The following is a 25,583-nucleotide window of genomic DNA, read 5'->3' as shown; positions in this document are numbered from 1 at the left end:
TTCTCCAAAACTGGAAGTTGAAGAGCTGCAATTTGAAAGTAATTTATTGGCATTTGTAATTGAAAATTGATTTTTCTAGGCAAGGGAAGTACTGTAAATGTAGTCTTTTTGGACTTCAGTAAAGTAGTTGCTATTTGATCACAACTGAATGTATTAGGTGAGCTAAATAGGAGATATGAAGTAAACACAGAACTAGGTAAAGATTTGATGATAAGGGTAAGCTGTGCTGAAAGCAGAAATGGTGGTCTAAGGGAAGGTTACTAAAGCAGTTCCTCAAGGATCAGTTTAGGAACAGTCTTTTGTCAGTCTTTCAGTAATGACTAAGAACAAAAAGTAGTAGCATGTTACTGAAATGCTCATTGCACAACTAATAAGTATTCACCATGCTGAAAAAATATCAGCAAGAACTGAATAGCTCAATGTACTACAGTAGCAGTAACTGGGTGAAATTTAAAATATGCTTTGGGTAACTTAGAAAAAGAAATTCTGCTGCAAGCTACGAACTATTAGTTGGAATCACCAAAGGAGAGGAAAGGTGTTGATCCAGTGTTTAATCAGGAGACAGCTCATCTGCAGAGCTGACAGGGTCATGAATAAGGCAAGTGCTATTGCTAGGCAGACTGATAGAGATTCCTCAAGTAAAGCTAAGGAAATATTAATACTTGATTACAAGGCACAGGAAAAATCCATCTGGGCTACTGTATATAGTTGTCCAGATCAAGGATGAAGACTTTTTTTGCAACTTTTCTATTCAAGAGGTAATTAACAACCTTCTTGGGGTGTAAGAGGACTGAAATTCTAGACCAGCCTTTTAGAAACAGGGAGTATAAAAAATCAATTTGAGTCAATGTGATGAGGTTGCAAAGGGATGCTGTGGTGTGTTCACCTTCTTTGGCAGGGGCTGGACTTACAAGCTCCCTTCTAGTTCTTTAGTTTGACCACCCTGTATCATGGTATGCAATGAGCCTGTCAGGTTTAGCCAACAAAATTCTTTCTTACAATATGTACGATGTTAGATTTTATATATAGTTTTTAGTGGCATGTACTTACCTTTTAATATCACTGAGGTACAAATGGAAGTCTTATCATAACTATAATGAAAGAATGAGGATGTGAGTAAAATCTGTGATATTTGTTAACCTTTTTTTTTTTTTTTTAATGTATATTTGACCGGTGTATCATAGGGTCGTTGAAAAGGTGAAGGGACCTTTGCTTTCAAGTCCGTTTACAAGAAAGATGTTATGTTCTCCAGATCTTGTTCTATAATGATTAGAGACATTCAGGTAAGCAGATTATGCTTATGATTTTAAAGGTCAGATCTTATAATCTCTTTCATTCTCCATCCTTTTTGTCAGAGCGTTTAGTACAGTAAGATCTCTTACAGAGAAGGAAGAACATACTCCAGTAATTATCATGAAACATACAATTTTGTAATCATACATTGTGGGAAACTGAATGTGGTGGTGATTCACAAGCAGTTTATCTTCCTGACAAAAAATAGTACGAAACCTCTATATTCATCCTGAGGCCAGTGGAATTTTTTTTGCTCCATATTTGCTAGGGCTATATATGTATTTAAATGAGTTTAAACAGAGGAGTGGCAAGGGGTGTTTCATAACCTTATTGGTGATTAGAGTTTATAGCCAAATTATGTCCTGAATTACGTTAGCTGAAATCAATGTCTTCTACTAGATGAACAGACTGTTCCATAAAACCTTGACAGATAAAGCATTAATAAGTGTCAGAGCTGACTTGGTCAATTGAATGATTTGCTGACGCTTCTTTTTGCCACAAGCCTGCACTTTCGAGTTTAGTGTCAAAGGTTCACTATATATAGCTGAAGACAGCAAATAGATGCTCTGTTTTTCTGCAGATTTCTAACTAGCTGCCTGTTTCATTATCTCCTCACTGGAGCAGTGTTTCCAGTCAGAAAATAAAAAATATGGTGAAGCTCCAGTTGCCCAATCGTGGCCTGGAGGACAGGATACCTTCTCATGCAGAACTTGAGGTCCTTGAGAAAGAAGAGGCAGACTCCAGACCAAAATGGGATAACAAGGCTCAGTATATGCTGACGTGCATAGGGTTTTGTGTGGGCTTAGGAAATGTCTGGCGGTTTCCATATTTGTGTCAGAGCCACGGTGGAGGTATGTCTCTAATATATCTTTACTAACTTTGGCTCTAAACTAGATTTAATCTCTCTTTTGGGAAACAAATAACGGAGTATGTTTAGAACTGTTTGGTTCTTGTAAGAACAGGGATGTTCATCTCTACAGGACTGTCTTATGGAGAAGGTTATTTCACAGGTTATGAACACCCACTGAAGTCATGCTAGTGATGGAAAAAAAGGAAGGAATGGGTTTTATTTCAGGACACTAGATTGATCAAATCCGTCTTGCACTGTCATCTACACAGTATATTTCCTCAATCTAAAACTAATGTTACTTTATCACATATATAGAATGCCTATTTCAAAACATTAACAAACTACTTGAGAGTATGATTCTGATCATGATCCCAAATGATCTTTTCATAGTAGGATTTTCATTGTTTTGGGGCTGCTTTGTATATCAACTGTAGGGTCAATGTCTGTGTAATTTGTGATAGGAGCAACGGCATGAAAGTAATTGACACTCAGAATATGTTTTTTTAGAAGTTGGTGTTATTAAGTAGTTCGAAATCCAAATGTATGCTGTTTACCACATAATTCACTGTGACTCCTTAGGGTTCAGGTTAGGACTGAAGGATCATATTAAAATTTTCTTTCATGGTTTTGCTGTTTGTTTTTAAAATTACCTTGAGCTGAACCATTGCTTAAATATGACCACACAAATTTCTCGTTTTCTGACAGTCTTTTCTGCCCACTATCTACTTGTTATCTGCATTTTACTCTGGAATATGTGTAAAAATGGTTTGTTCCTTTGTGAAGTTTGACCTTGACAGAAAACTTATGGCTTAAGGAACAGTATTTCAAAGTGATTTTCATTAAGTGTACATAGTGAGATGTTTAAAAATTGCTCTTCCTCATTAGAGTAGGGACCAAGGAGGACTCTGTAGTGAGCTGGTTGTACAAACTCAGGCACGTTTCACAACAGATGACTCAGTTGCAAGAAGAAATGCTTTTAACATGGATATTTTTATAACATGAGCTGGTGTTTAGATTTTGCAGTGCAAACAAGAACATTTGCATCACAGTGAACTCTTGTTACAAAAATATTACAAGGCACACACACTCAAAAAATCATAACTCCCTTTCCATGTGTGACAATTTTCATTTGAAAAAGTGGATGGTTATCTCTAAAATTCCTGGCACTCATTGGCTTCTCAGGTTCTTCTCCTTAGTCTTAGAAAGTGGACATGCCTTTTTTCCCAGGATTGATTTACAGGCACTTTCCTGCTTTTCTGTCTATCTTTTCTTTCCCTAGTGTTCTAGCCACATGAAATGCAGCTGGAAAATGAACATCAAACAAATGCAAAAGAACTTGGTATGGACCATGGTTTTCTGACTGATGTTGGTGAAGATTTATGAATTGCTTGTGTGTGTCTGTCAGTATTCTGTTTTAATTTAGCCTTTGGCGGCAATCATTTTTCTTTCTCATCATCCTGTGGCCTGTCCTTGCTCAGGACACTTAACAACAGTTATCCTCAGCTTCTTGTTTCCTTGGGACTCTCTCACTCACTCAGTTTTTAGGCAGAAGTTGAAAGGCAGCACACAGCAAAGAAATTACATAGCTGGCTCTGGGCTTCAAGCTACTGTACATATGTTGGCACTGCAGCCAGACTTGCTACTTTCTCTATCAATTCTTCTGTATAATCCCAAATACTGTGACTCTTATCACAACATAAGAGGGAGCAGTGATGTCTTCCTGTGGCTTCCTTAGAAAGATTTCCTTAACTTCATCACACATTGAGGGTGGAAAGCTGTTGTGCAATCCCTCTTCCCTCCCTGCTGTACAGTGTATCTCAGTCTCTTCTGCCAGGTCTAAATCCAATTCCTGCCACCACTGCCATCCTCTCATCACAGCAGCTCTCATCATGTGACTATCTGTATCATAAAAACAGATCTTGAAGTTCTTATTTCTGAAGGCATTTTGGCGATGAGACATTTTCTACCTCATGAGATTTTTCTGGCACCTGCAGCTCTAATTCCTGTTCCCAGCATAGCAAACACCCAATAGATGCAGCGCTCTGCATCATCTTTGATTGCATTGACACTCTTAAGTCTGGCTTCAGCTACCTCCAGCTGGAAACACATATTTACCAGACATTTTGGACAAGTTTTGCCTCAGTTTTTGCCACTCAGTGTGATGACCAAGATGATTCATTCATCTTTGCATTTCTGTGGCCCCCTCAGGGACACAGACATGCCTCTGTAACAGAGTAGGGGAAAAGTGCAAAGTTCTGCACCTTCTTCCAAGTTAAGTAATACAAAGCATATACTACACTCATGAGTGTGCTGAGGGAGCTCCATTTTCCCTTACTCTCTCCAGTGCCTTTACCCTGGATGGTGTATGTCTTCGCACTTTGCATATTCAAGATATGTCTTCACTGAATCCTGGGTGCAGAGCAGCAGGAGTCCCTTCTGATGCTCTCTCACTAGAAATGGGGATTGTGCTGCTCTTCACTCTGTCCCTGGCATGATTACTTTACAGATTCCTGAAGCTCACTTTGGATAGGAAGATGGATAATAGCCATGCATTATGAGATATAAAAAAATGCAACTATTTTCCACACAGTAAATGCCTGTAGAGGATGAGAGAAAGTCTGGTATCATCACATGATTAGAAGTTGTCTTATAAAGTGCATGCAGAGTCCAGGTTGCATAGACTACCTCATTAAAACAGTTTTCTAATTTCTGAGGCTTGTCTTTGCTGTCTTAAATTCTTTCTTTTTGAAATATAAGTTATATTGATGGATGTTTGGAGCCATTTAGCATGGGTGAGGTCTGGTAGCAAGGCTATAGATAGTCATATGTCAGCAAGGACACTCCCAAAATAGATTGAATGTCCACCTATTTTGTGAATGAATCAGTGTTTGCACGTTTTGTATCTCTCATGAAACATAAATGGACTATAATGAAGTATAAAATTTACCACTATAGTACTTGGACTACAAGGAAGGTCGATTTTTTTCCCTGCAAATGGATTGTAGTGAAGGTAGTTAGGAACACTGAGTTGTACAGATAAAACTTATTTTCAGATGTTTGAACTTAAATCTAGAATTATTTGAGGACTGCTTCTTCCTACACACAACACAATGATAGTGTTTTAGCACCATGATATCCAAATATACAAAAAGAAATTGGTGGTTACATAATTTACTTACTGTTGTCATAGGTTACAAGCTTATATTTTAAAAAATGGAATATTTAGCCCAGTAAAATTTGGTAAAGTAAAGCACATTTTACACTTTTCATGTCTTAAATGTTGCAAAATACACCATTATCACAGGCAAAGTAGATTTCAATATACACATAGCGTAAAAGGTACAGTGTTTGCCTCAGTGCTCTCACCAGCTTAATGAGATTGAAATTTCCTTTCAGTTGATAGCTATCTCTGACATTACACATAGCTTTTGTTTAATCTTTATTGAGCAACATAGCATTTAATCAACTGTAAAACATTTTTGTTTCATCCCTGATGAGTATTATAAAGAAGAAGATGTACATTTAATGTTTAAACCATCAATATATATAAAAAAAGGTCTTTAAGTCTATTGCTCACACATGTCTGCTGTAAAACTTGCCACTGCATGAGCGAGAATTTTTTCATCTCTGTGCATGTCACACTGAACGAAGTGACAGTAATGACATCAGCAGTTCCTTCCTGGTACTGGTACCTTCACTACAGCATAGGTCTAAGAATAGCACAGAAAAACATCTCTGCCTGAAAATCTACCTGTCTTCCCTTTTTAAGGAATTACGTGAAAGCAATAATATTCTTCTTCAATTTCATGTTAGAAACTCTTAAAGAGAGAGTAATAGCCATACAGGTGTTCAAACCAAATATTATGTGTGCTGAAATCCAATATTGAAACAGGAGAAGAATCTAATATTTCAGATTTCAGACTGGAAAGATTACTCATTGTTTATATGTATCTATACAACAGTTATTTTCAGATCATTGGTTTATTTGTTAGGTTCGTAAAATTTTGACAACTTTAAAAGCATTGATTTTTTTTATGTCCCATATAGCAGCTTTGCAGTCATTGTCCCTCACGTTTCCATTGTAGCTTCTTTCAGAAATGTTGGAGAGAAATGGAAAATACAGCAGAGTTCAGTTTCTGAGCTGGCTGTTAGAACTGAGCCCTAGAAAGAGAAAAACCCATGAAGGAGAAAAAAGTGGCATACATATTTGAGAACTGCCATTTTATTTCTCTTGAGAATTTACCAATATTCTTGCAGCCAATTATAGTTGGTGTTACTTATTTGTCCAGTCCTAACGTATCATACCCTGCATTTTTTAAATCGTCAAGCTACTGTGCTACACATGGCTAGTCCTTCAAGCTATAACTGTTTGAGTTGTATTTTTTTTTCATAGGGATATAAATTCTGCACCACAGGTGTATACACACACCATCTATTTTATGTCTGTGATAATGAAAGGGGTGGATGGAGACCCACCTTCTCTGTTTGTGTTCATCCAGAAACCTGAAATTTATTTTTCCTGGTGATTTCAAGGTAGTGAGGAAGCCGTGGAGCTGCAAGCACGCAGATGGACAGCACACTTTTTCATGTGACAGATGTTTTCACAAAAGTGATCCTTTCCCCTTTTTGTGGCTGCACAAGGAGGTCATGGAGTCCATTTATCTGACTGTTCTGTCAAAGATGTGTCATGCTTAAAGACTTCTTTTATGGTATCTTAAGAAAGGTCCCTCTGTCAGTATCTCTAGACCCCAGGAAATCCCCTGAGCATTTGTGGCACATCCACCACAGAAGATGGTTCAATGCTGAGACTCTTGCAGCAAATTTGGTGCACTGTGCTGTTCTCACAGAGAATTATGGTGTTGGGACAGTGCTGTTGCTGAATCTCACTGTCTTGGAGGGTGAGGCACAATGTCTACCTAGATTGCTAGAGCTCTGTAAGTGGACATGCAGTCTGCATTTGTGGTTTCCAAGAATGTCTCAAGCTTGGAAAAAATGGAGCTTGAATCAGAATATCCATCAGCCTGCTTTCTACTGAAAGTGAAAAGTTCAGACTGCCTTTGAACGCTTTTTAAAGGAAATGCTTTGAATGCTTCATAGGAAACAGCCTCATCTTCCCTCCCTTCTGCTGACAGAGATGGTAACGACCAAAAAAATACTTTCTTTGACAGTCATGATAAGAAAGAAGTGGTCATAGATTGAAAGGATTATAAAGGCTGTGTATTTGCTTACACAACAAGATCTTTGACCATGGGGAGAATTTCTAATCAAGTCCTTAAGCGACCTCACTGTGACCTGATGAAAAAAAGTGACATGTCTCCATTAGGAGTAAAAATGGTTAAGCAATGCACCTTGGCAAAACTAACTGCCATTCCATTCTTAAATTTCAAGAGATGATCTAATGTCACTGCAAGTTGGGTGTCAAAGGGTGACAAGAACTAAGCCTGAGTGAAAATGAGGAGCATTTGGATCAGGTAGCTGTACAGATCCATCTTCTGAACTGAATTGCTACCATTGCTGAGGAAAGGCTTTACCAAGAGAAGTGGGATTGCAGTACAGCAGAGACCTATCCAGCATCCAAAAGGAGAGGTAAAAAAAAAGAAAGATACATATGGAGCAGTCATACAAACTTTGTAGGGTCAGGTTTCAGACTCTTAGGAGGTGTCTTGGGCTTAAAACAGAGAGAATGCTCTGGAACTAAAAATTGCTGGTATAAACACAATTATCTTGTTCTTATCTCACCTTACCCTCCTGAAAGTCCCTGGACAGAGTTGTGACAGAAGGGAAAGTGTGTGCCAGCATGAAATGAGGTGGGAGTACATGACATATTTCTGGCTCCTTGCAGCTCCATGCATTGCTGAGTAACCTTGTCTCTGTGAAAGGCCAGAGGTTGTGTGTGTGGTGGTTGTCCCACTGACCCTCCCATGGACAATGTAGGAAGAGGGATCTCAACAGTGAGATGGCACTCATCATATAAACTTCAAAAATCCTGTTTTCTATAAAAGCAAGAATAAAAAATCTGGGAGAAGCATTGTTCACGGAAGCAGGGTGGGGTATCAGTAGAAAACAAACCCTTTGAAACCAAATCTGCATGCACTGCATGTCTAATCAGTTGAAGAGAGGCCCTTGCGTGCACACCAGTGCATTCTCCAGCACAGCTAAGCAAGTTCGCACAGACTAAATGGGGTAAGCATTTAGCAATGCCAGAAACTATCTGAAAGGACAGAGGCAGTCAGTTCCTTGCAGTGAGATTCTGATACAATTTCACTGAATTCCAGAACCTCGGCCAGAGCTGGGTAGGACTTTTACATCGTCAACAACAAAGCTGGGCCACAGGCAGCTGAAGAGTAGCCTTTCAACAGCCAGGTAACAAGGCTGGAGAGAGGGCTGCCCTGTTATGTCTGGCACTAGCAGCTCCTTCTGCCAGTAGTTTTGTAGAAGTTCCTGGAGTGGTGGGAAGACAGAGAAGAAGAACCTTGCTTTCGAAGTGATCTTAATCCCTCTAAAATTGAAATATGCCCTGTATGTTTCACACATTTGCAATGTGGAAATTCAGAAAGACACAAGTCAGGAAGTGATTGCTTTAGCACCGACACCATTTTTAATGATATCTCAGCTAAGGCCACAGTGCTAAATTTGGATTTGCAACTAAAGGAGTTCAGTTACTTCAAATCTAAGGTGGGCCACCATCCTTCATTCCGTAATAAATAACCACTTTCCCCCAAGGTGAGAGAATGCTAGCTTGAGGCACCTAGACCTAACAGCTACTCCCCAATACAGCCAGGCTTTTATTCTTGCAAGGAACTCTGGAAAAGTGAATGTAGCCAAGATGTGAGAAGTGGGGAAGAAAACAAATGGGATACTAGACTGACACGGAAGAAAGAGAGGAAGAGTCAGCAGAGCTGGAAGTTTAGCAACCTTCTCTACAAATAACTCATAATGAGCTCTTCAGTCTTTCACTAATAAAAAAATGACCCAAGTCAGTTATTTTTCTGTTCCTCTTTTGAAACCTGTTCAGTTTGTCAGTCTCTGTTTTCACAGTAATAGATAGTTTTTAATGCATGCAAGATGAGCTACACTGATTTTAAAAAGTGTCACATTTTTAGTAATAAGTTTATGCATTGCTAAATGACATACTTTGCAGTAGTCTGAGAATATCGTGTCTATACAGCTACCTTTGGCAACAGGCTTCAACAAAAAAAATCTTTTCTCCTGCATCAGTGGTTAGTCATTCAACCTGATGTGTGGCATGTGCATTTCTTAAGTGCTCAGCATTTTGAATAGCATTTTATGTATTCAGAACTACTGATTTTGATTAACAAATCTTAAAAATGTCAACAAAAGATGAAAGCATTACTCAAATTCCATAGGAGTGACAAGCAAAAGTATAGTTGGCTGATTTCATTATACTAGTTTCCACTTGATACAACAATATTGTTTTTAGCAGGATTTACTGCAGTACACAGAAAATAAAGACTTTGTATTAATGTTAATTTCTAAAACTCTGATATAGATGACCTCAAGATACCCCATGGAGCAGACAAGCATCCAGTTCAGCTCTTCCAAAAATCCTTCAACTGCCCTGAATTCAAAACTATAGTTTCCATTCTTCAAATTTCTTCTTCCACTTGCTATCTGATTTTCATTGTATACCTGATGAAAAAGTCAACAAAAACCCAAGCCTGGACCATTCACATACCGTTTTGCATTTTTAATGCCCTTAGATTATTTATTGCCTGTGATTAGGAAGTTAAAGACTTTTTGCAAGGACAGATAACCATATTTCTAATATGTAACAATATTCAAACATTTTTGTCTTTATGGACTACTTTAGTATTCCAGGATGGTGTTATATGTTGTCTCCCATGTTCGAGGTACACCTTACTCACGAAAAAAAAATATTTTAAAAACTTGTCCTGTACTAATCAGCCTTGTCATAATTGACAAAGTTTGAATTCTTGACTTCAGATCTCTTCTGTTCAAATATAAAAGCTGTTGAACGCAGCTACCAGGAATATGTTGATTATTTTTCGTAGACAGCCCCAGGCTCCTGCTTAATCTTTCAAGGCATCTTGCTGAGTTCATTCAACTACTTCATATAATTTGCATGATTCATCATTATAAACCCATAAACTTTTGCAGAATAAAAAGGAAGTCGTTCCAGAAAAGTACCTTTCCTCCACTTACAATCTAATGGTGGCGTCTTCAGAGTTTAACCTTGGGAGAGTATAATTTGTGTTCATGCTTGTCACTTGGGAAAAATAAGAATTCCTCTCTGAAACCACATCTATAATGAAGTCTCCTGCTTGAGCAATCAGGCAAAAGTGTTGTTCAGAAACTGGAGAAGGATTTCCACAAGTATGCTTACAACTCACTTGTTGTTTCAAAGGCCCTCAGAACCGAAGTTTGCGTTTATTGTGTCACTTCACTCATGGGAAACATCTTTTTTGTTTTCTTCTTATCCATTTCAGGAGCCTTCATGATCCCTTTCCTGATTTTGCTGGTCCTGGAGGGTGTCCCCCTGCTTTATCTTGAGTTTGCCATTGGTCAAAGGCTGAGGAAAGGCAGTGTGGGTGTCTGGAGCTCTATCCACCCTGCCCTGAAAGGGGTTGGTAAGTCTGAAGAGGATACAAAAAGACACCTGAGAAGCACAAGTCTCTGAACTGGTAAACTTAAGAGCAAAGCTTCAGGATTTTATTCCGATGTCCCAAAAGAGATTCCAGGATCTATTCCATTTCCTTTCTCACTAATTCTCCATTGATAGATCACACTAATCAAGATAAGGCACCATGACAAGATTGTGTCCACATTCCCTGGGACTGTGGGTCCAGTTAAAACATTTCTCTAATTTGAGACCGATTTTGGGCTTCAGAGATATTTTCTGTACTATGATACTGGTTGTTTTTACCATTAGGAGGAAAGTTGAAGTGTGCAAAAAAAATTGTTCTGTAATTATTGTGTGGATAAATAATAGTTGAATCTGTTTCTAAGCTGGTCTACCAGACTTCAGCTTCATGTGATGTTACTTTCTTACATTTAAGAGAGGTACCACCCTGAAAGCAATGGAGATAGTATTTAGCAGAAAATACTTCTTCACATCTGTATTAGACTTCTGATTTTTCAAACACTCTACCTGACAGTGTAGTAAAAGCAGCATGGTGCACACAGTATCAAAAACTCCATAGATACCTTATTACATGGGAAACACAGGAGGAGCCATCTGAACACCAGAAAACACTGGGCGGGTGACAAGTACTGGTACAGGTTGCCCAGGTAGGTTTTGGAGTCTCCATCATTAGAGATATTAAAAATCTGCCTAGACAAAGTCTGAGGCAACTGGCTGTAGGTGGCCCTGCTTGAGCAGGTGGTTGGACAATATGGCATCCAGAGGTCCATTCTCACCTCAGCTGTTCTGTGATTACTACACACTTGAAAAGGAAGAAACGCAGCCATTTAGGACTGGTTTTGGCATCCACTGCATCTGTAAATCAGTTACAAAAGGCATTTATTCACTGCATCTGGAATTTTTCAAACTTTTTCTGACCCTAGGAGCCCTCAGGAGCTAATCATTAGTGTTTATTGTCTGCCAGAGAAGTCACCAAGGATTGATTACTTGGGAGCAAGTGGAGAAAGGAGACATAGCAGCTTGAGTCCTGCACCTTTTCACAGACTGTGCCTCCTGGCGGCTATCCAGCCTGTACAGCAAACATTAGCCCAACACATCTGCTGATCTCTACACTGACACTGTGGAAGGGGAAGACAATCCGGGTCTCAATTAGGCAAAATCCCAAGTCAGTTGAGCTTTACACTTAGACAGCATCCCAAATTCCCTAAGTATCAGTGGGCAAGACTGTGAACAGGATTGTGTACTGTCTGCAGGGAGTTAGTCCACCCATAATGTTGGCTCCTAAGTGGTGTCAGCTTCAGTCCCAGAGTAATTTCAGGCTGTATGCAGGACTCACCCATCCAACCTTTAGGTAACTAGTTCACAGTGATTTAGCCTACATCCAAAATAAAGAGAGGACAAAGGAAAGGCTATAAACCATGGAATTAGAGTAGGGAGGAGAGCAGGGAAAGGTTGAGGCTCATACCATATGTTTTGATATGTCTTGAAGATAAGAGTATTGAAATTTACATTGTGTTCTACTTTTAATTTTTCAGGCATAGCAGCAATGTTGGTATCCTTCCTGGTGGGTTTATATTATAATACTATTATTGCCTGGGTAATGTGGTATTTCTTCAACTCCTTCCAAGATCCCCTGCCTTGGAGTACCTGTCCTCTCAATTACAACAGAACAGGTATATTTTATGAAATATGTATTATTTTGCACAGCACATTTTTCTATTTTGAGCAATTAGCCTGATTGAGTCTCTTTCTGTAAAACAACAGCAAGACATGACAGTCCTGTCAGGAGCATTGTGCTAGTTTATTGCTTGTGTTTAGTAAAAATTTGTATTGTATACAATGTGATCAATGCTTAATCTTTCAGACAAAGTTTGATTTTTTTATATGAAACTTCATGGCTGATTATGACAAATGTGTTCACAAACAAAATATTCACAATGTGCAAGTCTGGCATAAATATTAACACTTTCCAGATTTAGACAATATGTTTCATTAATCTGTTCACCAATACCCCATCGTTAGCGTATTGAGAAGGAAAAAAAAAAAGAGAGATGCGTAATCCATATGAAACACCTTTATCTGTCAATGTGACAACAGTCTGCAGCTCCTTGGAGACTGCTTGGTGACAGCAGTTTTGTTTTCAGTGGTCAGCCCTGCATTAAACTGTGTGAAGCAGGGTTTTCTGGTGGGTCAGTGAAGAGCTCTTCAGAGAGCTTTGCTACTCTCCTCTCAGAATAAGTATTAAAAGCATCATATAAAGGCAGGCCAGGGCAAAACACTGCACAGGTCAGCGCATTGCAGGGAGATGAGAATCCAGCCTGAGCCTACAAGACCTTGAACGATGTCCCACAAAACGGAAGGACAAAGTGTTGCTGATCCAAAGGAGGTATGGGAGGGGAAGAGAAGCCTGGCTGCAGGAAGCTAAAAAAAAATAAACAAATTCTAGGAATATATTTATGCTCTGAAATCCTGTCCACACTTTCTTTGGCACAAGAGGCTTCTACCTTCATGCTTTTGTAGGAAAAAAAAAAAAAAAGAAGAAAAATTACAAAGAAGGAAGAATCTTTGAGTGAGCTTCAAATATTTTATCTGCATGATTGAATTAATAGAAATAACAATAAAATCTGTATTAAAATCCCTGTTAAACAATTTTAAATCTCTAATTTTTCCATGAAACCATCCTCTAAGAATCTGAAATTTGCCAACAAAAAATCTATTGGCATTAGTTGGTATAATTTAGAACACTGGTGTTTATTTTTTTTATTTTAAAGTAAATAAAAGATATACAGAATAACAACTATTTTGTGGTTACAGATTACGTAGAAGAGTGTGCCAAGAGCTCTCCTGTAGATTATTTCTGGTACAGAGAAACATTAAACATCTCCACTTCCATTGAAAATTCAGGCACTATACAGTGGTGGCTTTTGTTATGTTTAACATGTGCGTGGGCTGTACTGTATGTGTGCACAATCAGAGGCATCGAAACGACAGGAAAGGTACACTATTTTGTTTTTTTGTGAGATGATATTTATTATGCTGCTGTGATTCCTTTTTCATACAGACTTAATCATACTGTAGAAACTCTCTATTTCTTCAGTAAAAGCACATCTAAAACTTTGTGTGTCACCACTGGGGCTGCTTTTTGAAGAAGGAAGCTGAATGAAATGGAACTTAAATTAATTTGGTTTGGTTTGATTTATGTGGAGATTTTTGTGAGCAATTTGTGAGCAGTTCAGCTTTCTTGTCCTTACAAGTTGTAGTAAAACATTATTTAGGTATTACCACCATAACATTAGTATTAGCCTTTAATGCAGGATCAAGGGACTCCGTCTTTTTGCTTTGGCCATTCCCTTCAAAACATATGTGTACAGATTTATTTGGGTTTGTGCTAGTCCTTAATATGATCTCTCTAAAGAGTGACTGATGTTCTGCTGCCCAGCGAAGAAGGCCTAAGACCCCATCCTTGCATTGGCAGAATCAACCTGATCTCAGGATGTAGATTTTTTTTTTGCTGCTTTTGAATGAGCTGAGTTGAATTTCAACGATGACATCTGGTTTTAAATAGAGCACAGTAACTGCAAAAATATTCAATATCAAAATGTACTGCATATACATAGTTTTCTGTTGTATGTCAATAGTGTCTCATTTGAAACTTGCAGTTATTATTTGTTAGTCAAAGTACACTGCTTGTTCTCTCTTTTTTTTTTCCTGCAGTGCTATTTTATTCAAGTGTTCTGTTTTATTTAAGTGTTTTATTTACGTGCTTCTTATGCAGGCCGTGTATATAACATCAACCCTTCCATATGTTGTGCTTACCATTTTTCTAATCCGCGGTTTGACACTGAAAGGATCAACCAGTGGAATTGTGTATCTCTTCACCCCTAATGTAAGTCACCGCATAGTTCCTCCCTTAGTGAAACTAGATGTATTAATAGTTCTCTCTGTAACTAAAAACCAACCGAAAATAAGTCCCCTCTATTGGTGCTTTTCTAACTGTGCCTCAGACACCTTTAAATCTCGATTCTAAGAGCTGAATCCTTTACATCGGATGCAAAATATACACATACACACACATTCTCTCTCTCTACCCCTATCAAAATCTGTTATGAAAAAACTGAAGGATCATCACAAAGCAATGCCATAAGGGTGGTTGCTTTGTTTTCCTGTATTCTCGTTCAGGACTAGTATAACTTTAAAGCAGAAATCATGCAGTTGGGTGTAGAACCCGTTTAATCAGTATGGCTACACAGACAAAAGACCTAAGAGAATGGTTTGACAATACAACAGTTTCTAAACAAAATTAAAAGGGACTTGACTTTCTATAAGAAGACCTGTGAATGGTCATTATTAATGCTAAATAATAAACAATTTTTCTGGAAATAGGCATGGCAGCTGTCAGCTCTGGAAAGTAACTTGTTTAATGATTTCCAAACTGTTTGAGGAAAACCTCCAGATAGTTGGGTTTGTTTTTTGTTTTTTGTTTGTTTGTTTGCTTTTTTAAAAGCAAGTTTGACAGTGGTATTGTTCTATTTGTTAACATTCTTCAAAAATGGTGAGTTCTGCATGGTTAACATTATTGGCTTATTTATTGTTTTAAGTTCCTCGTGTTCAGTCTAAACAGTGACGCTGCATATGCTTAAAGCTCTATGTCTGTTGCCTCAGGTTACCGAGCTGGCTAACCCAGGGACGTGGCTGGATGCAGGTGCTCAGGTCTTTTACTCATTCTCCTTGGCCTTTGGAGGCCTCATTTCATTCTCCAGTTACAACTCTGCTCAGTGAGTAGTCAGACAAAAGCCAAATTTTATATGAAAATTTCCTTCTATCTAATGAAGCTTGTCCACTTCTGCCCTATCATTGCACAGTAATTACTTGGGACAGGGACACCATCCCCTCGGCCACATAAGGCAGATCTCTGTTTGATCCTAGATCTCCTCAACCAAGATTTCAGGTCCCAGTGGTGCCTGATTTCCTGCAGAAAGACATCGTGGTGCAGGCTGGAAAGAAGGGGACTGGCTTCCCACCACCAGCTGATGAGCAGGAGCTCCTTTTGCAGAGTGTTCAACATGTGGTGTTGCTCTTTGTCTTCACGGTGTTGGAGCTGGGTGATGGTACACACATTTCAAAGCAATTTACAGACCACAGTTTAAATCTTTAGTTCAGATATTAGAAGGTATATCTAGGAGTTTTCAAATTCAAATTCAGTTCCTTCATCTGTCATGGGGCTCAGGAAGAATTGAGGTACAAAAACCCATCACCCAGGGAATGACACAGTTAGCAAATTATGACATGGCACTATGTTCTACACTCACTCTCCCAAAATATTGGCGGAACCACCAGTGCCTCTTGGTGCCTTCCATCCCTTCAACACCGTCCTCTTGAAAGACAAACTGTGCAGCATTCTCTGAACCTAAGATTTTTGACAAATGTCTCCGAATTAAGTTTTAGTTAACTGGTTTGATCATGCATTCAGAAATCTGTGCTTCAGTTTTGGCTCAGGTTTGAACACACCACACCAGGATTTCAGTCACTGATGTAATTCCCTCCTACCACTCTAGATTTCGGATATTTTTCAAAAGTTTGTCTGAAAGTTTTGGTGCCTGCGAGTCCCAGTGCAAAGTGACAAGCCCCGCTTCAGGTCCAAGTCAGTGTTTCCACAACCATGAGGACTGCTGAGATTGTTCTGCATCTTTCCAAAAGACCCAAAGAAAAGGAGTAGTGTCCTCATGCTTTTCCAATACACAGGGCTGTAGAACCAATCTATGTTCCTTCAGCTCTCAGTCATTCACAACTTGAGGAAACTGCAGAAAGTAATGAAATTTCTATGGAGATATAAGAAAAACACCATGCAGATTCCAAAGTGTGACACTGTGGTGCTAAGCCACCTGCAGTTCAGCACCAGCTGGACCAGGAGTGAATGATTCTGCTCCCAGATGGTTTGGGAGTGTAAAGATGCCAGGAAATATTGTGAAAATATTGTGTAAAACCGCTACCTAATTTAACATTGATTCTTTATCTTTTCTCTTACATGAAGTTTTCTTTCTGGCTCTCCAATTTTTTTGTCTTAGCACAGATACACTGGCAAGAAGTGCCGGTAGCAGAGAGGTCTCTACCAGGCAGTTTAAATTTCACAAAGAAACAGCTTGTCTGCTCAATCTGTGTGACGTTTCATCATATTTGCAAAACTTCAGGATGTTTTCAATCTTCTTTTGTCCAGCAATCAAACAAAACTGCTCCCAAGTGCTCTTGGCTACTGCAATTCTGCCATATTGAAGTGCTATGGAAACTTTTGGTTACGTTTCCTTTCTGACTGTCTGAATTCAAACCCAAATCCTTCACCTTGCAGCAAAATACCTCAGTAGCTAAGATACAGCTCATTCCAATGTGAGTTTGCACATTAGGCATGAAAAAGAGGAGACATACTTTTTTGCCCCTTATGTTTTACTTTCTATGAGCCAGATGTGGAAACAACTCAAGCAGTTATTCCTTATAAATAGGATTATTTGAGGGGAAAACAAAAAAAAACCAAACCAAACAAACAAACAAAACCCCACAACATAGCTCTTAAATTACTTAAGGCACCAATTCACTAAATCTATCTTCAACAGCTGCACTTTATACTCTTCGAGAGCATGCTCATGAACCTAAGCATCTGTAGGCTACTTTGCACGAGTCTTGACAACCACTTTTTAGTGTTCATTTTGGGAATGTCTTTGCAATCCACTGTTTCTTCTCTTTGAATTGCAGCAATAACTGTGAGAAAGATGCTCTGATTATCTCAGTAATCAATGGTCTCACATCCATCTATGCAGCAACGGTCGTATACTCCATCATTGGATTCAGAGCCACAGAAAGATATGATGACTGTTTTGACAAGTAAGTTATTGGAAAACAAAACAAAACTAATAACAACAACAACAACAAAACAAACAAACAAACAAAAACAAACAAAAACCCAATTAATCAAACAACCACAACACAGAATATGCAGGTGTTTAGCTCAGGCAGGTCTGTTAGCCTGATGACAATGGCTTTATAATTTCTGAACAATTACATCACCTGACCCACATGGCATCAGACCACCCATTACTTTAAAAAATTTAAATCATGTGATATCAGCTCCATGGGGAATGATCATTATTTGAGCCTCCTTATTTTCTGCATAGATGCTGCATAAGCAACCATATTTTATATTATTCCGTGATGTTTCCAAAAAGTAACAAGGAAGGCAAAGAATACTCCATATTTGCTTTTTCTTTTTAAACAGTTCTTTCCAATATAACTGCAGTTAATGTAACAATTTATATTTACATAAGTTTGATTCAGTTTGTGATATATTATTTCACTTGAACATTCTCGAATAACTGTAGTTTTAGACGTAAATGTGAAAAATTAATTGCTTGCATCAATGGACATGAAACGTGTTCTGAGGGAACGTGTTTACTGAACTGGATAAGGCAAGTTTCAATAAAACTGGTTCTGTGAAAAACTGGATTTTACATTACATACTTAACAAACAAACAAACAAAGGATACTAGGCTGCTTCCTACTCTGGCTGATGTCAAATCCTCAAAGGCCTCCTGAGATAGTGGCCAAACTATGGAGTTCTGCCTTGGAGATCACTAGCAATGAGCCACTGAAAGCACTGCCCAGTTTAAGAAAGCTCCCCGTGACCAGGTGGTTCTGACAGTCCTGCAGAGCCCTGGCCACATCACAGTGTAGGCACCTCAGGTACTGCTAGTGACTTCGCATACTACATTGGGAAATCACCCAAATCAGTTCATTAAATTCTTCCCATTTTAGTTCAGCAGATGAAGCTCTACCAACCACTGGAAAATTGTCTAGAAAATTTGAAAAAAAAGGAAATAATGCAGAATTCACAGTAATCGATGCCTGCTGAGCTAACATATGGCATCAATGTATTGTAATGTATCCTGGTCCCTGGGTCAGATCTGTGTTCAGGTTGCCTCCTGGAGAGCCTAAATACTGAGTTGTCATCAGAGGTAGCTAATTTTAGCAGAACAATTCAGACTCCCTTCCAACCAGGGCTGCAACACTGTGCATTCCAGTCAAGCTTCTCCATATTAAGCTGTAAAAGTGCATGATACACAACTGCAGACACCTCACACATTCCCGGAGCTGCCCAGTCTGGGACCTGGTACCCAGTTTGCACCTAAGATGTGCACCTAAATTCTGCACAGGTCCTTGGCATGCCTGATCCATTTAGCTGCCATCTGTGTCACAAAGACTCACTCTGTGTCACACACAGACTCACCTGGGAATAAGAAAGAAAGAATTGGACGTACACAAAACTGGTGGACTTCCCGATTTCAAAATCTGATCTTCAGCAACAGAAACAGTGCGTCCTTTGTATCTTTATAAAAGACATTGTTCTCTTGATAACTTCCTTGATGATGAAAATGAATCCTGAGGATGCTTACAAATAAATAATTTCAAGTTACTTGTGTTTCACTTTTTCAGAAATATTCTTACCCTGATGAATGCATTTGATTTGCCAGAAGGTAATGTAACCCAAGATAACTTTGAACAAATGCAGCAGCTATGTAACATGACTGATCCAATGCTTTTTGCAAGCCTGAAGTTTGAATCCTGTAGTCTGGAAAGTTTCCTGAATGATGTAAGTTTAACACTCTGACTCATATTTATACCATAAATATGGTAGGAACATACAGAAATTTATTTTTTTTACAAGGTTGTTGGGGGTTTTTTTGGTTTTTTTTTTTTTTTTTGTTTGGTTGGTTGGGGTTTTTTGTTTGTTTGGGTTTTTTTGTTTGTTTGTTTATTTGTTTTTTAATATTTCCACCGATTCATTGAAATTGGCTTGGAATGCCCTTTAGACTGAATAATTACTTTTTTGTTGTTGCTGTAATTTTATCTCGTTTTTCTTTTGAAGAGATAAACTGTTTAGTTTCTCTTGAAAGTATTGGCAATCTGTCAGACTAGCAACCAAAACCACAGGTGTTCTAGGCTGGCCTCATGTAGCAGCGGGTATTTCTCTAGAACTAGCTGGTGGCAGCTGTGGTGGGACAAGATGACCAGGGAAGGGATGTCCAAAGCGAGGAAGCAGCTGGAGCAAGCCCTGTCCCAACCAGTATGAGTGTGTCACAACACAGCGAGAATGGATCTTGGGGTGAAAAAGTTACAAGAAAAAATGGGTGCACCTTTTTTTTTTTTTTGTTAAAAAGGTGGTGAGTTACAGATGAAAATAGGCATCCATAAAATTCCTTGAAATCAAATTTGTATTATAATTACAGTAAATATTTTGCTGCATTAGGAGGTCTTTGTGGAAACAAAAAGCATAAGTATTGTGGTATGGTGTAGCATACAGCAAGTCTAGTGAATACTGATGTAAATTTAAGTGCTGTGCAAAGGTAACGAGCCTAATTTTGGAGCTTCTGAAATCTTCCACAGGGAGTCGAAGGAACTGGCCTAGCCTTTATTGCCTTCACTGAAGCTATCACCAAAATGCCTGTCTCACCTTTGTGGTCCATTCTCTTCTTCATCATGATCTTCTGCTTGGGTTTGTCATCTATGTTCGGAAATATGGAAGGTGTGCTTGTGCCTTTACAAGATCTTAATATTATATCCTCCAAAGTGCCTAAGGAACTTGTTACTGGTAAGTGATTTTTTAGAGATCAGTGACCTCCCCTGTCCACAGGGAATAGCTTGCATGCCGGAAAATCAACCCACCACCCATCTACTTTCTGACATGGTCCTCAGAGTCCTAGATAACCTACTGAAGGTTTTCTCGTGTGACCCAGTGGGGCAGATTCTGTGAGGTTCCTCCTGAGCCTGCAGAGAGCTGCCCACCCTGTGGCTTGCCCATCAGCCCTCTCATGATGATTATCATCATCTCCATTGGGAAGCTGGAGGACGCCAGTCCTTCACCCCAACAGGATTTCTCTCAGTGGGACATTGTCACACCAGCTAGGAGGAAGAGGACCTGTTTTCGCTCCTCAGCCTCTCCCGTTTTGTTTGCAGCATCTCCCACCTGTGCAACCTTAGGAGAGTTTTGCCATTTTTCCTGCATAGAAGCAGGCCTTCTCAGTACCATTAAAAAATAAAGTTGTTAACTTCAGGCTGCAAGTGAATTAAAATATAAAGCTTTCTAGCTACTGGGAAATTTTCTTACTTTTTTTTTTTTTGCTTTTGATGTCTTTCACCTTCTTTGTCTAAATATGCTGGTTTTGTTTTTTTTTTCACAGGTCTGATTTGTTTGGGGTCTTACTTGGTAGCTTTTATTTTTGTGCTGAAGTCTGGAAGTTACTGGCTGGCCCTATTTGACACTTTTTCTGGATCTATCCCCTTGTTAATAATTGCATTTTTTGAAATGTTTTCAGTTGTCTACGTTTATGGAATTGGCAGGTATGAAATACAAGTTAAATATTACTAGGAACCAGTGGCATAGATTGATTAGTTGTGTAGCTGCAATCTTGCTACATCTCGGTGCATAGAATTTCTGTTATAAAAATCACTGAAATTATGCAACTGTAGTTTGGTGTTGCTTATATGATTTAGGTTTCTGAAACAGTTCTCTAGAAAAAGAAAAAGTGCTTTGTTAAGAGTGCAATGGGGATTTTTATTTGTACGTGAAAGCTTTCCACTTTAATAATACATTATAATAGGTAATGCTCTATAACAACCAGCTAAAATAAACACATCCCTAAGATATTGTAATAAAATATTAAGCATTAGCCAGTGTCTTAGAGTATAATAATAGGAGCACAAATAATTTATTTTTAAAGTCGGCATCAGAGTGTACGTCTTTGCAACAGTTACATAAGTGCCACTATAGGTCATTTACATTTTAAATACCGTGGCTGTTACAATAAATCCTCTTTGGAAAATTGCATTAAATATTTAATTAGCAGAAGCAAAGTACAAGCACATTGGCACTGACCTGATAGTTTAAAAAGGAGGTATATGCCAGGAGTGTTTAAAGTGAATGCTAAATGGCAGTGTCCAAAGCAGGGATCTCCAGGTAGGCTGCAGATATTGTTTTACAGCATGATGCAAATCCAAGGCTACTGAGAAATGTTCTTAGCTGATAGATTCAGTACTTTATCAGTTGTAGCAGTGAGTAATTATCCTATCAGCTTTCTAGAGGTGTAATACATCAAATTTTGCCATCTATCTGTTCATAATTAATATGTAGGAAATATGAAGAAGGCACAGGGACTTCAATCACTCGTAGGTTTTGCTTGAACCTGTGCCAGACCCTCCAGCTGTGCTGCTCCTGGCTATGGGGTGAATGCCCTTGTAGACCATCTTAGAGTCTTCTACTAAGTCATCTACTTAGAGTTTTATATTACCTGAGGAAGCATGAGTCAACTCAGATCAAATAAATTAGACAAGTAGAGGGAGTGCCCTTGAGAAAGAAGGCTTATTTTCATCCATTAAAGACAGAAAAGTCTATGTTGATCACTTTTACTTCCCTTTAAAGTCCCAGAACACTTTACAAAGTCAAATTTAAACTCTTCCTAGGACACAAACATTGGATGAGGCCATAGAGTGGTGGGGGCTTATTCAGAAAAGAGCTTCACATCAAACTTTCATGTTCCCCACCAGTACACATTGCTGCAGCCCTCTCTGAGCACAGAGCTTATCAGGGCTGCCCAAAGGGGGTGTTGTCTGCTCCAGGTGAGTTTCTGTGACCTTTTTCTGATAAAGGGTCATTGGTAAAAATATGTCTCTCCTCCTTGAAGGAGAACCTGTGTGTTATCCATGACACTCACGTGAACGAGACCTGGATGCATTCTGCAGTTGGGACATGAGGGTCCATATAATTTTCAAATGATACCTATATCTTAGAAGTTAGAGATGAAGAGATAAAATAAATTCATGTAGTAATTGAGACAGCTGAATTCTGTGTGTTGTTCATAGCTATAGGACCAATTGAATATTCCCCTCAGACTTATCCCCACAGGATATGCAGGAAAGCTAGATAAGAGGACTAGCAATAGAAACGCTAAACTTCCAAACTAATTATTTTTTAAGAAGTGTGTGCACATGGTGCTGCATCATATGTAGAGGTCATAAATGGTTCAGGACTGATGCAGACAGTATCACTCCTCAATGCAGGGATTGTTTCTTCTTCTGGAGATATTTTTTGCCCCATTGTCCATTGCATGCTCTATGAATAACGCAAATAATATATTTTCAGGTCTTCATAATAATGTGTCAAGTTAAATATTGTTTCAGTATTCAACCTGAGAAAACTGGTAGAAATCCAAATTAAGCAAAAGTTATGCAAATAATCTAATTTTAAGAAATACTCCCATTTGCTTTTGCTCTTTTTTACTATTGTGTCATTCCTTTTAATTTCTGCAGCTCTGAGATGCTTACAAAACCCCTGGAACAATACTGCCCTATGTTATAGGAAAATCCACCTGCATTAACTTTTGTGCTGAAACTATTTCTCCTGTACTTTACAGACTTCTCAAAGAAAGTACACTTCCAAAAATAATTTTCCTGATTTACTTTCAAAAACTATGAGTTAAAAGCTTCTAATATGGTTACAGCTATATCTTCCTTAAATTGAACTGCTTAGGTCTAACTCTTGATGTTGCTATCAATCCTCATTTCACGTTGACATTAGCAAATCCATGGAAAGGACAGCTATGCGTGTTTTGAAGTTCTGTGTTTATGAGCACCATTTGATCCTGACAAGATTTTACTGCCCTGAACTTCCTGATTTTGTTTCCAGGTTTAACAAGGATATCGAGTTCATGATTGGACATAAGCCTAATATTTTCTGGCAGATTACCTGGAGAGTTATCAGTCCCCTCATTATGTTAGTTATCTTCTTCTTTTATTTTGTGGTGACAGTCAACAAAGAACTGTTGTACAGTGTTTGGAACCCTAGCTATGTAAGTATATAAAACCAAAATATTTATTTAGAATTATTTTATGTGTTCTTCTTTAATGTATGAGTCATAGTCAGCTATATTCATCTCCCATCTGAAAGAGTTTTCTGGTGAAAAAATTACTACGAGACATGAAGTAATAATAAAAAGTAACACTTAGATAAATAAGTCCTAAATTCAGCTGTAATGCCCGCAACTGCTATATAGTGACATCTAAGAAGCTTTTCCAAAGTGGGCAAAACCAAAACATGGGTCCAGTTGTCAGGTAAGAATGAAATAGATATCAGTTCCCTCCTAGGGATTATAGAAGAGCTGGAAATGTCACATCCTTTCTATATTGACAAAGAACCAAATCTGCGAAGCCATTTTGATATTGCACTTGTTTCTGTGTGCATTTAAAATCACAGAACTGTAGTTGTGCTAGTTACTTATCACTGACAGAAGAAATTAATATTGACTAATACTAATATTGAGATTTCTGCTTTCCTCTTCCAAATGTATTGATATGATTTAGATTATAGTTGCAGCAACAAGTTACTTACTTTTCCTCCCTTCTCCTTGCAGAATAAAAAGCTGTATATGGTACAGAGAAGGGCATAATAAAAAAATGTGGGTCCCATAATTTTCTCCATCACCTCATTTCTTCCTTGACTCTCTATTATAGCTCTGCTTTTTTGTTCTCTGGTTCCATGCCAGTCGGCATCCTTAAAGCAGAAACAGTCATGCAGCACAGTTAATTTGTAAAGATTAATTTTTATTTTCTAAAGACAGAGACGCAAAGGGAAAGAAAGGAAGATGGGAAAAATAGGCCTGTTTTCTTCTCTCATCCTTGACAACCTCACTTCCTTCTTAATAATGCTTCTGCCCTCCTGCACCCTTTGATTTCAGCCTTCCCACCCAAAGGCCATTTGGCCACCAAGTCCTGGTGACCTGAGAGCCCTTCACAGCCCCAAAGCCCATTTTGCCTGGGAAGCATGCCAGGAGCAGTGTTACTGAGCCCTTCTTGGCTCTTGCTTCTTCTTGCCACCTTCTCTCCATTGCTTTTAAGTAAAATTAACAGCTGAGACTGGAAACCCTTGAGCTGGAAACTGCTGTGGAATTGGCAAATTATTGTGCCATTGTGGTTAACTACCGTTCTGATTACATTTTTTATCTGTTGAATTATTGAATGTGTGCATTTTCCTAGATATTTGCTCCTCATGACTTTTTACAACTTGATTGTTTGCTCTTTCAGGAGGAATTCCCCAAAACAGAGAAAGTCGAATATCCCAGTTGGGTGTATGCTATTATTGTAATCCTCGCTGGAATGCCTAGTTTGGCCATCCCTGTCTTTGCCATCTACAAAGCCATCAGAAATTGCTGTCAGAAAAGAAGTGATCGTACAGGCCTTATGATCGCCACATCTGAGACTTCTATTAATGGAAACTTAAAGTATTCAGCATAACACCATTTAAAAATGTGGAAAAATGCTTTGTCAGTGAGAAAAGTAAAAACATTTTATTCAAAGAATTCAGAATTAATTTTATTTCACAGAAGGATAACTATGTGGAGTTTTCATTCGTTTACTTAACAAGGCAAGGCACTGTGAAGAGTTAATGGCTTGGATCCTGAAAGCAAAAAAACCACATTTGCGATTGGGGCACCAGGCCAAATAATTTGTCCTCCTTCTGATTTTGAAGCCAGCTTATTTTAAACTGGCTTGCAGTTCTTTGTTTGGCAATGCACTGCGCTTGACATGCCATAAGTGACTCTTCCATGTGCAATCATTCTGGCTGAGTGGCCAAAATGAAGGATAATTAATACTGACTTCTTTTGCACATTAAATTGTTTTACTTTACACGTCACTGTGTTGCACAAAGCCACCAATATTATTTGTCTCATACAGAAGTTTTAAATATTTAATAAAAACATTTCTAAGTATGAGAATGACATT

The 25,583-nt window shown here is 38.5% G+C and overlaps 1 protein-coding gene across 1 annotated transcript; it reads left to right on the top strand.

Moving 5' to 3' along the window:
- Positions 1–1,942: 1,942 nt before the first annotated feature.
- Positions 1,943–25,306, top strand: SLC6A19 (solute carrier family 6 member 19; the record flags this gene model as incomplete). The annotated part of the gene is made up of 12 exons (XM_082045475.1): positions 1,943–2,144; positions 10,612–10,752; positions 12,302–12,439; positions 13,581–13,762; positions 14,542–14,652; positions 15,429–15,541; positions 17,511–17,639; positions 19,245–19,401; positions 20,196–20,400; positions 20,990–21,149; positions 23,491–23,653; positions 24,885–25,306. 12 exons carry the CDS (start codon positions 1,943–1,945, stop codon positions 25,092–25,094), a joined length of 1,911 nt encoding a protein of 636 aa, XP_081901601.1. The 3' UTR covers positions 25,095–25,306.
- Positions 25,307–25,583: the final 277 nt, after the last annotated feature.

Source organism: Streptopelia decaocto (assembly GCF_964273445.1).
Source record: "Streptopelia decaocto genome assembly, chromosome: 2".
NCBI lineage: Eukaryota > Metazoa > Chordata > Aves > Columbiformes > Columbidae > Streptopelia > Streptopelia decaocto.
The sequence above is the reverse complement of the archived record's forward strand: the minus strand, read 5'-3'. Positions and strand labels throughout refer to the sequence as shown.